A 15,904-nucleotide genomic window follows, 5' to 3' on the forward strand; every position below is an offset into this window, starting at 1 on the left:
CAAGGACACCCAGGTCTCGTTGCACATTCCCCTCTCTCAATTTATAGTCATTCAGATAATAATCTGCCTTCCTGTTTTTGCTACCAAAATGGATAACCTAACATTTATCCACACTGCAGTGCTGGCCACAAAATCTACCTATAGCATGACAGATCTATGTAAGCGGTTTCAATTAGAAATGCAGATTATGATTTTATAATGGCAATTTAAAAAATATAGAATGCATAACTTTAAAATGGAGGCTGAATTCTATATGCAAGCCCTAGTCCAATAACCTCTTACTCTACAAACCTACTTTCACCCAAAGACTAAGTTGATTTTCAGTCCATGTATGCAACATTGCAGGAGATTAACAAAGAAATATTTTTGAAGTTATCAAATAGCCAAAAAAATTGGATTTCAGGTTCTTATGCAATTAAGATGGATTTGGAACTCAAATGATTTAAGTAACCACTATAAAATTAGATGGGGAATATATATAAACATATTGCAGATCTCGATGAAGAATCACTTTTGAAACATACAAATCCATGGTTTGTTATTAGGAGGAGCTCTTTTTACAATAGACAAGGGTTTGGTCTTCTTACTTGGAAAGAAGTGTTTCAGTTTGCAGTATTGTTAAAAGAGCAGAAAACTTTATTCAAAAATATTGGCATTCCAAATGTGAACATTATGGCCCTTCATTAGAGCTATTGGAATGCAATGGTAATTATTTATTTCAAATCCAAGTTTAATAAAAATAGATAATATAAATTATTGGAAGTTTGCAAATGTCTTCAGGGCTGGGCAAACTGTATTACATGCATAACACTTTAGCTTGCAAGAACACAGAACAAAACTGCGTCAGGGATGGATTAATCATAGAAAAAATAATACTTAGATTTCAAAAGTGTAAAAATATTACTGACATCATAATGGAGAGTCTCATTGAGGTGACTGCTTCTTGTACAGTTAATTAAACATCTAACAGAACTGCTGTAATTAATAGCTCTAAGAATACTGTTTACTTTAATCACCTCCAATACAAAATTTATCTGCAATAAACTTTTTAAATTGTCTTAGTTTTTTTTTAAACACACCTTTGGAAAAGACAGGGTTTTATGATATCGCCCCACCCTGGGCTATCATAACAATGTAGACACAATTGTTAGCTCCTTCCACGCCAAACATTGTCTATATTTCTATTACAATGTCAGTCAATGCCTTAAAATGTCATATGACAGAGCCCAACCAACACCCCACCCATCCTTAATTTTGTAGAATAAACCTCAACAGCATATAAATGAATACTGTGGTCGTAAAGGAAACTGTGTGGTAAGATTAAATGTATTTAAGGGGGGAAAAAAAGACAATACAATTTAATGGGTGGTAGCAGTAGTTAGGAAGGGGAGGGTAGTAGGGCAAATAGGTTGCTGCTGGCAGAGAATTATGACCAAAAGCTGAAACTGGTTGACTGAGCCACATATTCATGGCAACAAAATTTGGGTGGGAAAATTGAAAGAAAAACTAAAAAAACCAAAAAGTTGCCAAAGTAAAGTTAGTCAAAAGGGCAAAATTAGTTTACCTAGGAGCTGACGATTCATGCCAACAAAAACGGGAGGTGAGGTTATGTTCAAAAGGGAAAAATTGGCTGAATTATGAGTTGAAGACTCATGGCAAGGAAAATGAAGTGGGAAAAAAAATGAAGAGAACTCAAAACAAAAGATAAATTATGGTCAAAGAAGAATTGGTTGACTTGAGAAAAGGTTCATGTGGACAAAAATGGGCAGTTGGTGGGGACAGAAAGTAACAAATCCCAACGCAAAGCTGGGCAAGTATGGTCGAAACAAGCAGAAATTGGTTGGCTGTGTGGCAAGGAAAATGTTGGGGAGATGGGTGTAAAAATGAAGAAACAGCCAATGAAAAAGTTACAAAGTAAAATTATGACTAAAGAAGGAAAAATTGGTCATGAGGTGATTATTCATGGCGCAAAAATATGGGAGGTAAAATAAGAACCTCCACAGTAACCAATAAAAAGAGGGTAAAATAATGATGAGATATTTGTTAATGATTGATGGGGCAAAAAAAGGGGTAAAAATTGGAAGAACTAAAAAAAAAACCCAGCAAGTCAAATATGATCAAAAGGGAGAAATTGATGACTTAGGAGGTTAAGGTTCATAGCCAGGAAAAGAAAGTTGGAGGGGGGGTGAGAAAAAATAAATAAACCCCAAAAGAACCCAATGAAAAAGTTGGGCAAGTAAAATTATGATTAAAAAAATGTTGAACTAATGTGATGAGTAAAATAAAATGAAGACTTTACAAAAAATACCAAATGAAATATGATCAAAAAGAGAAATTGTGTTAATTCATGCCAAGGAAAACCTACGTAGGCTGAAAAAAAACGAAGAACCCATGAAAAAGTTGTGAAAGTAAATTTATGATTAAGAGAAATTGGTTGAATTTATGAGTTGATGGTTCATGGGGCATGAAATGGGGATAAAAAATGAAGTACCCCAAAATAATCCAATGAAAAGACCTGGGCAAGACAAATTATGATTTAAAAAAGGGGAAACTGGTTGGATTATGGCCCATGAGGGTAAAAACACTATGACGATCTCCACAAAAAAAATCAAACGAAATGTTGGGCAAGTGAAACGTGATCAAAAAGAGGAAAAAGTAGTTGATTTGTGAGGTGAAGATTCATGGCAAGGACAATGGCTTGGGGGGAATGTGTGTGAAGAAACCCAAAAAGTGAAATGAAAAAGTTGGACAAATAAAACTATGATAAAAAGGAGAAATTAGTTAAATTTATGTGATGGTTTCCAGCAAAAAGAAATAGCCAGGGCGGGGGCAGCGGAAAGAGATGTGAACAAATGAAGAACCTATGAAAATGTTTCACAAGTAAAATTATGAAAAAGTGAAAACTGTGAATTATGAGACAGTGGTTCATGGGTGAAAATGAAAGTAAAGATTTAAAGAACTCAAAAAAACAAGGAAAATGTTGGGCCAATGAAATATGATCACAAAGTGAAATTAGTTGAATTTATGAAGTTATAGTTCAAGGGGTAAAAAATGAAGAACCACAGAAAAATCCATCAAAGAAGTTGGGTAAATCAAATTATGATAAGAGGAGGAACTGATTGAATCATGAGGTAAAGGTGCATGAGGGAAAATATGAAGACGCCACAAAAAAACCCAGCAAAAGGTTGGGCAAGTGAAATATGATCAAAGAGGAGAAACTGGTCGATTTATGAGATGATGATTCACATCAAGGAAAATAGGGGAGGGAGAACCCACAAAAAGTTTGGCAAGTAAAATTACAATTTGAAAAAAGAAATAAGCTGGTTAAATTATGAGGCGATGATTCACGGGGCAAAAAAAAAGTGTAAATGAAGAACCCTAAAAAGATCCAATGAAAAGTTGGGCAAGTAAAAGTATAGTCAAAAGAGAAATTGGGTGAAAATAAGTCTGAATAATCCAATGAAAAAGTTGGCTAAGAGAAATATGATCAAAAGGGAGAGATTGGTTGACTTGAGATGAAGATTCATAGCAAGGAAAATATGATGGGGGGCGGGGGAAGAAAGCAAAAAAACCCCAAAACGCCCAATTAAAAACTGGGCAAGTAAAATGTGTGTTAAAAAGGAATTAGTTGAATTATGAGGCGATGAAAATAATTGAGTTAAGAAATGAAGACCTCCACAAAAAAAAATGAAGAGTTGGGCAAGTGAAATAGGATGAAAAAGAAAAGAAATTGGTTGGCTCATGAGGTGAAGATTCATGTCAAGGAAAATGGGTGGGTAAAAAAACCCATTTAAAAGTTGAGCTAGTAAAATTAAAATTAAAAATGAGAATTTAGCTGAATGAAGTAGTAAGTTGGGGGGGGGGGGGTGTAAAAAGACCTCCACAAAAAAATGAAAAGGTTGGGAGAGCGAAACATGATCAAAAAAGACAAATTGGTTGAATGACGGTTCGTGGGGGTAAAAAAATGAAGGCCCCCCCCATACAAAAAATTAAAGTTGGAGAAGTGAAATATGATCAAAAAGAGAAATTGGTTGATTATGGAGGCAAAGATTCATGGCGAGGAAAACGGAGGGGGTTAAAAAGATGGGAGAACCCATGAAGAAGTTGAGCAAGTAAAATCCGAATTGGGGTAAAGAAAACAATGAAAATTGTTGGGCAAACGAAACATGATCCAAATGAGAACTGGGTCAAATGATGGTTCATGGTGGCGGGGAGGGGGAATGAATGCCTCCACACAACAAAAAAAGACAATTAAGTAGTTGGACAAGTGAAAGATGATCCAAAAAGAAAAATTGGTTGATTTTGGTTGGAGGTGAAGGTTCATGGGGAGAAAAATTGGGGTTAAAAAAATGAGGCAAAAAAAAGAGTAAAAAAGAGAGAGATAGAGAGAGAAAGCCAAAAGGTAGGAGTAAGAGTTGGGCAAGTTGGCCAAGTTTCTTGCCCTTGTCTATTGATGCCCTGGGTGCGCGTGGTGCATTGTGGGCCTGTCGCCCCTGCGGCCGCCATTTTCTCAGTCCCACAGACCGACGGCCCTTTTGTCTGTGTCAGACCCGACTTCGCTTCTCTTTGGGCTTCTCCTTCGAGGGAAAGAAAAGGTGAGCGCTCTCTCCGCTGGCCGGCCGGCGCCGTCCTCCCCTCGGCCCGAGGGAACCCTTCCTTACCTCTCCCGCCCGACTTGCGGCGGTTTTTGTTTTGTTTTTTTTCTTAAAAACTTCCAACTTTCCGCCGGGGGAAAAAAAAAGCCGTCGAGAAGGGAGGAGAGGAGAGAGAAAAAAAAAATCGCCTCAGCCCCGAGACACAAAAAAAGGCCTTGGCGCTTCGAGAGAAAATTGTTTTGTTTTTTAAAAAAAGCCGCCGCTCTCACTTAAGGAATTAAAAAAAATCGCTCGAAATCGGCTTTCTAGATCTCTTCAGGAAGTTTAAAGACTCTGATTTTGGATTCTGAGAGGAATTGGTGGCTATTGTCGAGTTTGTGGTGTTTTTTGGTCGCTTGTTTGTTTTTCCGCTCCCGCCGCAGTCGATTCTTCCCCCTTTGCCATGGCTTCGCTTTCGCAGCGCCTTCATGTTTCTCGCGCTCGCCTGCGCAGCCGACCAACCGAACTTGGTTTTAAAAAAAACCACCAAGCCACGCCCCCTCTTCCCCTCCGGAACCCGCCCTCCGTCTGCGATTGGATAGCGCCCCTTGGCCCCGCCGCGCCCATTGGCTGGCCCCCCCTGTCTGTCATCTCGGCCGCTTGGGTTGCCCTCCCGGGCGCGCTGGCGATTGGCTGGCGGTGGCTGTCAATCATTGGTGTGGGGGGCGGGGGAGGCGACGGCTCGGGTCCACGCAGGCGCGACGGTCGCCCGCTGTTCAACTTGGGTGTTTGTAGTTCCTTCTCTCCCTGCTCTTGCAGCCATGGAGCGATAAGGGAGGTTTGCAGGAGCTCGCATGCGCTATCCTCGCAGTGCACTCTGGGCGTTGTAGTTCCCTCCCTTGCCATTGAAGTTTGGGGGCATTCCCAAGGAACTACAAATCCCAGGATCCCGTTCGCACTCTGGATCAGCTGACATTGAGCTGATGTAGCCAAGACGGGGGATTTCCCATGACTTCAGACTGCATAACAATAAGAGATTGAAGGGTTTATGCAAGTTTAATGTTAAATTACGTTGAATTAATTTAATACATGCACTAATTGCCTTCAAAGTGTATAACGCTTGGATTCATGATTTATTTTAAAACATGCATTGCAATTTGCAAAGTTAGATAAATGCAATTGCAAATTTCAATTTGCGGTTGTAAATAATTTTTTGTAGCAAAACTGCTTTGTGAGCAGAATGTAATGAATGATCTTGTAACCATAAGAGATGTAGGAATGTCAAATTTTCTTGGTGGAAAGCAGACCGACTTGTCAGTTATGGGGGGTGGATTTTTGTTTTGGTCACAGGCCCTACTGGTTTAGAAAGGGGGCAGTAGTTGGGTCATGTCACTGTCGAATTCCATTCACAAAAGTTTAGTCCGCCCCGAGTGTTTTGGGAATGAACCTTCAACCTGGTTAATTGTAGGGGACTTTTTCTTTTTCGACCCATCGAGTAGGTTTTCCAATGAATGTGCTCCGTGCAAATCTACCGAATTTCACTGGGGCGCTAGATGGAGTTTTTTTTCCCAAGCTTTGACTCAGTTTACATGAACAGTCTTAAAAAAAAATGATGCCACGTTGGTCAGTGGAATAGTTTTCCATTGAAGCAGGGAAATCGAGTTAAACTTGAGTGAAGCTTTTAAAAATATATATTTTTAACAGAGGGATTCCATACTTTGAAGAAGAAACTTTAAACGTTTGATTTGATAAAAGACAACCACCATTTTTGTGCTGAATCATCGAATGGTTACAACAGCACAGAAGGAGGCCACTCGGCCTGTCGTGTGTATGTCAGCTCTTTGCAAGAGGAACTCGGTCCCCTTCCTCCCCCTTTCCCCATAACCCAGCAAATCTTTTCTCCAGATAATTATCCAATTATCTTTTGAAAGCCATGATTGAAGCTGCCTCCACCACACTCTCAGGCAGTGCATTCCAGATCCTAATCGCTCACTGTGTAGAAAGGTTTTTCTTCATGTTGCTTTTGCCAATTGCCTTGAACCAGAGTCCTCTGGTTCTCGGCCACAGTTTCTCCCTGTCTCTTTTGTCAGATCTGTGTCATGATTCTGAACACCTCTATCAAATCTGTGTATGTGTTTGGTTGGGTGCTGCCATTGCCTGTTACAGCAGAACGCCATCTAGTCATCCACTTTCTTCCTTGTAAGACAGCTCCACGGATCCCTACAGATGCAAGAACTGCTTCCTTTTTGAAAGCCTTACAGTTCCTTATGCGGACCATTTGTTCCAAGTGTTAACCTATTTCCTTAAAGACATTTTGACTGAATTGCTCATTTGCTATACAAGATGTAGTTTACTTACAAAAAAGCTTTTTTTTGAAAAGCCTATTTTTTAATGATGAACTGTATTTTACATTGATAGAATGTTGATTTTCCTTATGTAATTGTTTGCAGAAGCTTACAGATACGATTGTTTATCAGTTTTCAGCTATTTTGCACTCCTGGGCAGCATCCTCTGTAGCTCATCCAAAAATGTGTTGACCTACATTGGCTCCTGGTTAATCCATCGATTTAAAAATTCTTATCCTTGTTTTCAAATTGCTCTATCACCCCGCTTCCTCGCTATCTCTGTAATCTCTGGCCCCACACACCACACCCCCCCCCCCCACCAGGATCTCTGCACTCCTCTAATTCTGGCCTTTGAATATCCCCAATTTTAATCACTGCACCATTGATGGTTGTGCCTTCAGTTCCCTAGACCCCAAGTTCTGGAATTCCCTCCCAATATCTCTCCATCTCTCTTGCTCACTTTCCTCAGTCAAGACACCCCTCAAAATATACTTCTTCCATCTGCCCTAATATCTCTTTATGTGTTTTGTAATGCTCTTGTGAAGTGCCTTGGAGGGTTTTATTATATTAAAGTGTTATATAAACACAAGTTGTTTGTGACTTGAAGTTTTTTGCCTGTGTGTGTTGTAGTTTATAGAATTGGGTGAATATCTTAACTTTGGCTGAACAAATTGGTCACGGAAGAGTTGCAAATGATTGCAATGAGCAAGTCCCTCCACCTTTCAGATTTGCACATGGACTTAGCAGCTGGTAGCAATGTACCTATTTTTTGTCTTATAGTCAAACTAGAATGATACTTGCCCAAGTAGCAAAGCTGAAAAGGCAGTTCCACGCTATCCCTCCCCCTGGTGAGCAGCTAATAGCACAAATCTTGAGCATTTTAACCAGTGCCAACAAGTCAAACATGAGGATTGCTTATCTCCATACAGATGTGCAGAGCTCCATCTGATGGCAATATCAAGAATTGTTAAATGTGACATGATGCAAGTTCCTGAGCACGAATCAAGCTTACTATTTTCCATTTGATTTTCCTAGTGAATTATTCATAACACTGTATCTTATATCTTGAGTTTTTAGTCTTGGGCCACTTCTGTTTTCATGTATGTTGTATTCCTACCAATTTTTCACTGACCTTGCCAGTGTTTCCCAGGGCAACCAAAGATAATGTTTGTACTATCTCGCACCTCCGTCCAGCGTTTTGAATGTCTCTCATTTGCTGACTATGTTGCATTTTCCTTCCTTTGCTTTCTTCACAGCATCTCGGTGTGAAAACTCCTTACAATGGCTCGTACAAAGCAGACCGCTCGTAAATCCACTGGAGGCAAGGCCCCACGCAAGCAGCTTGCCACCAAGGCAGCCCGCAAGAGTGCCCCTTCCACTGGTGGAGTGAAGAAACCCCATCGTTACAGGCAGGTCTCACAGTCTTTGTATCATCTAGGATCCCACTACATTCACTTTGAAAGGAGGGGTGCTGTGTGGCCTATTCCACATGTCACCACAATCATTTATTCTTATTTTTTGCTCTGTTTGGGAGACAGAAACCCTATTGTTTTAGTGGAGGACACAGAGCTAGTTTTTAAAATGTCAAGACACAGTTATATATTGACTCTCTTCAGACCTGCACCTCATTAAACAAGACGATTGGGGGAGAGGGAAGCTAGGGAGGCATAGTGCCCCGGACAATGGTCCTCCAAACTTGAGCTCCCACGTGACTCTGACTGCAAACCTCATCTGAATGGTGGTTGCAAAGTTCCTGCGTGGGATGAGCTTTGGTGGGGAAATGGGTGGGGGAGGGAACATGGGTACAGTCTTAATACAGTTCTGACATGATCTGGGTCACCGGCAGAAAACCAGCCCTAAATAACAGTAAACACTGTGAGTCTTGCTCAGAGAGCTCTCATGAACGCTGGTGTTGGGACAGCCCTACACCGAAGGTATTGGAGGCCACTCTTGAGGGAAGGTGTCAGTGCTGGGTATCTGCTCTGATGGACCCTCTTGTTTAACAGCATGGCTTTGCCAATGTTGGTGATTTCTTTCAGCTCCATGACAGGCATAGTTCACACAGGACACTTGAATCTGGTTTAAAAAAAATCTACTTTTAAGTTATCCACTCTCTTGTCGGCATTAATAAAAAAGCTTCCCGTGAATCGTCAGTGTTGGAGCATACCTGAGAGACTCTGGTCTTGCCACATACAGGTATAAATAGTTATATTCATAGTTCTAGGAGTCTGTTTAGTATTCCAGTTCTTCCCTTTCACTGAAAGCATTAGTCACCGTTCAGGTCCACCATCTACAAGGCACAAATCAGATTCTCCTGGATGAGTGCAGTTCCAACAATCTCAAGAAGCTCAACACCATCCAGGACAAAGCAGCCCGCTTGATTGGCACCCACCTTAAACATTCACTCCCTCCACCAATGACGCACAGTGGCAGCAGTGTGTGTACCATCTACAAGATGCACTGCAGCAACTCACCAAGGTTTCCTTCGACAGCACCTTCCAAATCTGCAACCTCTACCAGCTAGAAGGACAAGGGCAGCGGATGCATGGGAACACCACCACCTGCAAGTTCCCCTCCAAGTCACACACCATCCTGACTTAGAATTATATGTCCGTTCCTTCACTGTCGCTGGGTCAAAATCCTGGAACTCCTTCCCTAACAGCACTGTGGGTGTACCTACACCACATGGACTGCAGCGGTTCAAGAAGGCAGCTCACCATCACCTTCTCAAGGGCAATTAGAGATGGGCAACAAATGTTGGCCTTGCCAGAGATGCTCACACCCCATGAATGAATACTAGAAAAAGGGCGCTGGTTGCCAATTGACATCTTACCAACGTTGTTAATATTCAAGTGTGAACCTTGTCAAAGGATATTCGCAGCCTACTCACCTGTGAAGGCATCACAGCCAATCTGCACTTCCTGATATCTTGCTATCACGTTTTCCACAGTTGTCTCTGACTAGTGATTAGCATAGGGAACCCTGGCAAATCATCCTCCCCCACCCCACAGACCCAGGGATCAAAGCACAATATATTTCTGGATTGTGTGGCTGAGCTACACATGAGATAAAAGCCACTGAGCCAACAGGGGAAGCAAAGGTGAGCCTCTTTTCTGATGGATGCCCAATATGAAGAGGCATATACACCACAACCTAGCTTTCCACTTTGGTGTGAGCTCAGGACTATGTATGTCACAATGCTCCATATGTTCCTGGCTTATTAATGCCGAAATACTGTGTTTCTGCCACTAGTGGCCCACAGTGAGCTTGGTAGACTGCATTCCCCCTAGTGGCAGAGTGCAGTATTTCAATTCACTCTGCCTCACCTCCCGACCTTTAAACGTCCATCATCCCTAGGGCACAGAGGGAGCATAAGATTAACGAGGGATCCCGCTAAGGTTTTGGGCAGGGGGTGCGTAGGACAGGTGTGTGGATGAACTTTTTTGACGCAGCGAGCGGCCATAATTTGGAACTTGCTGCCCATGAGGGTGGTGGAAGCGGAGACAAACAATAATTTTCAAAGGAAATTGAAAGGGCACTTGTGGGGAATGAACTTGTAGGGCTGCGGGATAGAGCGGGGAACGGGACTGACTAGATTGCTCTACAGAGAGCTGGCATGGACCCAATGGGTCAAATGGCCTCTGCGCATGGACCCAATGGGTCAAATGGTCTCTGCCGGTGTCATTATGACTAAGAGGGAGCTGTTTGATTTTACAATCCTGTTTACACAAGCAATTCACTTGGAAGCCTCTAGCCAAGAAACCGTGGCACAAAATAGTGCAGAAATATTCTCCATCAGTACCTGTAAGGAGAAAGGTAGGTTGACATAAAGTTCTTATTCTTGCTAATCTATATTTAATTCAGAAATCTTTACCTGAATTAATTTTAAATAACAAGCACCAACTTGACTAAAAACATCTCAAAGCCAACTCAGAAATCTGGATAATGAAAATCTGGAACTCTCTCCTCACAAACTGTTGTTAAGGTTGGTGGTCAATTGAAAATTTAAACTGGTTAGATTTCAGTTCAGTAAGGGTACTAAAAGATATGATCGGCACCCCATTCACCACCTTAAACATTCACTCCTCCACCACCGACACACACTGGCTGCAGTGTGTACCATCTACAGGACGTGCTCACTGAGGCTCCTTTGACAGGACCTTCCAGACCCAAATCTCTACCACCTAGAAGGACAAGGGCAGCAGATGCACGGGAACACCATCATCTGCAAATTCCCCTTCAGGTCGAACACCATCCTGACTTGGAAATATATCGCTGTTCCTTCACTGTCGCTGGGTCAAAATCCTGGAACTCCCTCCCTAACAGCACTGTGGGAGTACCTGCACTAAATGGACTGCAGCATTTCAAGAAGGTGGCTCCCAGCATACAAGATACAGATCAGCCAGGTCTCATTGAATAAGGGGAGACTGTGGCATAGTGGCTCAGGCTAATGCTCTGGGGACATGGGTTCAACTCTCCCCATGGCAGTGATATCAGAATAAAATCTGGAATTGAAAGCTAATCTCAGTGATGGTGACCATGAAACTATCATCTATTGTTGTAAAAACCCACCTGGTTCACTGATGTCCTTTAGGGAGGGAAATCTGCCATCCTTACCTGGTTTGGCCTTCATGTGACTCCAGACCCACAGCAATGCGGTTGACTTTTTACTGTCCACTGAAATGGCCTAGCAAGCCACTTAGTTCCAGGGCAATTAGGAATGAGCAACAAATGCTGGCTTTGCCAGCGATGCCCACATTCCATGAAAGAATAAAGAATGGCAGAATAGTCTCTAGGGGCTGAATGGCCTCCTCCTGTTCCTATGGGCAGAATTTTACGGTTCTCCCAAGGGTGGGTTTGCAGGGAAGCCATAAAATTCTGTGGGTGTCCTTCCTGCTGTGGTCAGCCTGCCTTGCCCCAATTGAAGGGCCGCTTCCTGTCCAGCCACAATTTTTCCACCTGTGGGAGGAGTTCAGCCAGCCTGGGCCTCAGGCAGGAAGTGAGGGGATGGGGTACCTCCCTCATGGGCCCCTTTCTTGATTGGGGCCACTAGACAGACACCTGCCCTTCAGGTGCTCCCTCTCCTCCCCATACCCCCACTCTCCTCGCCCCCAGCCTTTGCAATCCAACTCCTGCTCCCCTCCCCATTGTGCATTCCCCTCAACTTTTTCAGCAGTGGGACAGAAAATCTCACCATCTGAAAAGTTCTACCCTCTATTTCTAAAATGGTTGAAAGACCAGGTATGCTGAAAAGATATACATTTAAAAAAATTATTTAATAACTAATATTTCTTCTTCCTCAATTAGACCTGGTACTGTGGCTTTGCGTGAAATCAGGCGATATCAGAAGTCCACAGAGTTGCTGATCAGGAAGCTGCCTTTCCAGCGTCTCGTGCGTGAGATCGCACAGGACTTCAAAACCGACCTGAGGTTCCAGAGCGCTGCTATCGGGGCTCTGCAGGTAAGCAGTCCTGGTGCAAGTCGAGTCCGAGATGCAAACTGCTTCACCACATCTTTCTCCACAGTCCCATATGATGGAAACCTGCAGGGGAGAAAATCTTCCCCTGATGGCTTCGTGGGTAAATATGGTCCCGAGTCACACACACAAGGAGTCTAAGGGTTGATGCTTGGTCTGTGTTGGCACCATTGAGTGTGGAGAGACAGCAGGGAAACAGTTAAATTCAGCACCCCTAAATTCTTAAGGGTGGAGAGAAATGATCCCAGGTTTCCTGCTCTTAATTTGCCAAGCAAAGACTCTGGAAAGTTCAAGGATGGGGATAGGCTTGGTTGTGATGCTCCTGCAGTCGAATGACCTACACAGAAGAATTTATACTTTGATGAGAGAAAGGGGGAGGTGGTTGCAAATTAGTGTGTGCTGCCTGAAGCCACAATCGTAAAATACATAGTGCTGAGACTAAGCGACATGAACAGAGGTTCATCTTTGCTGTTCCAGTAGAGACCATTTTCAGCAGATGGAAGAAATGCTGGCGTGTTCTGCTTTCTTCTCTCAAACTGTGACTTTTAAAGTTAGGAGCGTTTTAGGATTCCAGAGAGTTTTCTAAAAGTTCGTGCTGCCCATTTGCCTGGCGTACAAATAACCCCAAAAAAAACTAAACAACAGGCTCCCCACAAGTACAGTTGATGCAGGGATGATGAGTTCATTTTCCAATGAGCTAGATACACATTTGGTTAGGAATAGGATTCATGGTTTATGGGCTGAGATGCTGAAATACTCCAAGGATCTCTGATTCCTGTGCTGTTGGGTGAGGACATGTTGTTCAGAAGACAACACATGCAGGTCAAATAACAGAGATGTAAAGGTGCCTGAATAGTTTTGCTTGATTACCTGTGCGATCCAGGAGTATGCATGCAGAACTGTTTCTCCTCTAATGGGTGGGGTACAGAAGGGGTGGACTTGATGGGCCAAATAGCCTTTTTTATTTTTGCTATTGGGGCACTGACAGGGCCATATTTATTGCCCATCCCTAGTTGTCCTGGGGTGTTAAGAACCAACCACTTAGCGTCTATCTGGAGTTTCATGCAGGGTGGCAGATCCTTTGCTGAAGAGGGAAAGTGAATCAGTTGTGTTTTTACAATCCGGCAGTTTTCACAGTCGCAGATATTTTGAATCTGGTGCCAGGCCTAAAATTACCTTAATGAAATCCAATTTCTCAACTTTTTATTCACAGGGTGAGGGCGTCACTGCTAAGGCCAGCCTTTATTTCCCATTCCTAATTGCCCTTGAGAAGGTGGTGATGAGTTGCCTTCCTGAATAAAGCTGAGAGGCTTTCAAGACGATCCCCAAGGGCATTTAAGGGTCAACCACATTGCTGTGGGTCTGGAGTCACACATAGGCCAGACCAAGCAAGGACGGCAGATTTCCTACCCTAAAGGACATTAGTGAACCAGATGGGTTTTTACACAGTTTCATGGTCACCATTTACTGAGATTAGCTTTCAATTCTAGATTTTATTAATTGAATTTAAATCCTCTTGATCGCTAGTCCAGTGACATTACCGCTACACTACAGTCTTCATCACCTTGCCCCATGTAATCCTGCTCATAATGTCCTCCAGAGAGGCCTAGCATGTCTAACAGGTGGATATCCATTTACCGAATCAGACAGCAGAAGACATTCTGTGAATCAACACTGTTTTATTGTTAAATTACAGTTCAGTACAAACACCAGTTTCCACTCTTCCCTTCTGTATCCTTACCCTGTCCAGAAACAAAAACCCCCCTCTTACTGGGAAAAAACCCAGCTCTTAATTACAGGTTTCAATGAGCATCACCTGCTCTCAATTCACTCTGGAGCTAGTCCTGGTTTACTCTTAAAGGGACCTGCATTTCTAATGTTGTCAAAGCAAAGCCAACTCTGTTTGCACAGTAAGTGCAGCATTGACAAGAACATATTGGGGAAGGGAAACAGAATGAAGTGCCAATTTTAGTTAGACTGTGCCTGGAGTACTGTGAACAGTTCTGGTCTCAACATTCTCAAAAGAATATAGAGGCACTGACAAAGGTACAAAAATGATGTACTAGACTCATACCAGAACTGAGAGCTTATACCTATCAGGAAAGATTGAACAGACTGTGGCTCTTTCCTCTGGAAAAGAGAAGATTTGAGTGGTAACCTGAGACTATGAAAGGATTCAGTAGGATAGACGTAGAGAAGATGTTTCCACTTGTGGGGCGAGACCAAAACCAGGGGCCACAAATATAAGACAGTCGCTAATAAATCCAGTGGGGAATTCAGGAGAAACCTCTTTACCCAGAGAGTGGGGAGAATGTGGAACTTGCTACCACATGGAGTGGTTGAAGTGAATAGTATGGATGTATTTTAAGGGGAAAGTTAGATAAGTGTATGGAAAGAAAGAAATAGAAGATTATGCTGATGAGGAGGCTGGTGTGGAGCATAGACACCATTGTGGGCCAGTTGAGGTTAAATGGCCTGTTTCTGTGCTGCCAATTTTCTGTAATGAAACTGTGGTGGTTTTCTTTCCGACCTCAAGTGACCCAGTGACTGCTCTCCTCCGTTATTTTGCAGGAAGCCAGTGAGGCATACCTGGTTGGTCTGTTTGAAGACACCAACCTGTGTGCCATCCACGCCAAACGCGTCACCATCATGCCGAAGGACATACAATTGGCCCGCCGTATTCGAGGGGAGCGTGCTTAAACGTGGAAGAGAAAACAAAGAGAAAAATCATGTTTTACCGTGGGTCCTCTGTATTATTAGTAAAAGGCTATCATTTTTTTTTTTCTTATTCTTATTCATAGTAGGCTGCAACATTGAGCATATAATCTTGATTGTTTTGAAAAGAGGTTTTAGGTCTTCTGTATTTGTATGTCCGGGGAAAAAAAAAGGAATCTTTGTTGTGATGTTAACTAACTTTCAGTGGTGTTTTTTGTAAAATTCGTTTTTTTTCATACCAGCAAGCATTTAAAAAAAAGGGGGAGAATTTATACAATACATGGTTTTGTAACAAAACCTAATTTACAGTACAATACACTGAGCAGGAAACACTTGAACCTGCTTCTATCAGGCAATCTGTAAGATATGCATTCAGATCACAATGCATTTTATTTTTGAGTTTTTTTTTCACTTATGTTTGATAATTCTGCATTATAGGGGTAGGCATGATATGTTTTTTTTCTATTGCAATCTTAAATGTCACAAGATGTTTGATTCTGATCTTTGTAATTTCAAAATTTTCCCTTGAAAAGTAATATTAAATAGATACGAAAAAAATAAATAAAAAGTTCCGTCTTTATTGATGTGAGCTGGCTCTTGCTCATGGGATTTTGACTCAAACTATGTCTAATCTGACGTGCCCCTTTTAAGCATATTGTTCAAGCACAACTTGTGAGGAAGTGGCCTAAATAGAGACATCCGGAGATCAGCTCACCTCCTCCCAGCAACAACTTATATTTATATAGCCCCTTTAACATCATAAAATGGCCCAAGGCACTTTACAGGAGCATTAT

The 15,904-nt window shown here is 42.3% G+C and overlaps 1 protein-coding gene across 1 annotated transcript; it reads left to right on the forward strand.

Annotated features, from left to right (window-relative positions):
• The first annotated feature begins 4,470 nt into the window (after nt 1-4,470).
• On the forward strand, nt 4,471-15,699 carry h3f3c (H3 histone, family 3C). Its single transcript, XM_078533363.1, has 4 exons — nt 4,471-4,595; nt 8,176-8,328; nt 12,227-12,380; nt 14,967-15,699. Exons 2-4 carry the CDS (start codon nt 8,201-8,203, stop codon nt 15,093-15,095), a joined length of 411 nt encoding a protein of 136 aa, XP_078389489.1. The 5' UTR covers nt 4,471-4,595; nt 8,176-8,200; the 3' UTR covers nt 15,096-15,699.
• The last annotated feature ends 205 nt before the right edge of the window (nt 15,700-15,904 follow it).

This window comes from Cetorhinus maximus, chromosome 32, assembly GCF_964194155.1.
Source record: "Cetorhinus maximus chromosome 32, sCetMax3.hap1.1, whole genome shotgun sequence".
NCBI classification, from domain to species: domain Eukaryota; kingdom Metazoa; phylum Chordata; class Chondrichthyes; order Lamniformes; family Cetorhinidae; genus Cetorhinus; species Cetorhinus maximus.

Excerpts from the sequence above, each read along its gene's own strand:
- h3f3c (XM_078533363.1), top strand. The coding sequence starts at position 8,201 with ATGGCTCGTACAAAGCAGACCGCTCGTAAATCCACTGGAGGCAAGGCC. Across the intron at positions 8,329-12,226 it reads AAGAAACCCCATCGTTACAG|ACCTGGTACTGTGGCTTTGC; the intron begins GCAGGTCTCACA and ends TTCCTCAATTAG. Across the intron at positions 12,381-14,966 it reads CTGCTATCGGGGCTCTGCAG|GAAGCCAGTGAGGCATACCT; the intron begins GTAAGCAGTCCT and ends GTTATTTTGCAG.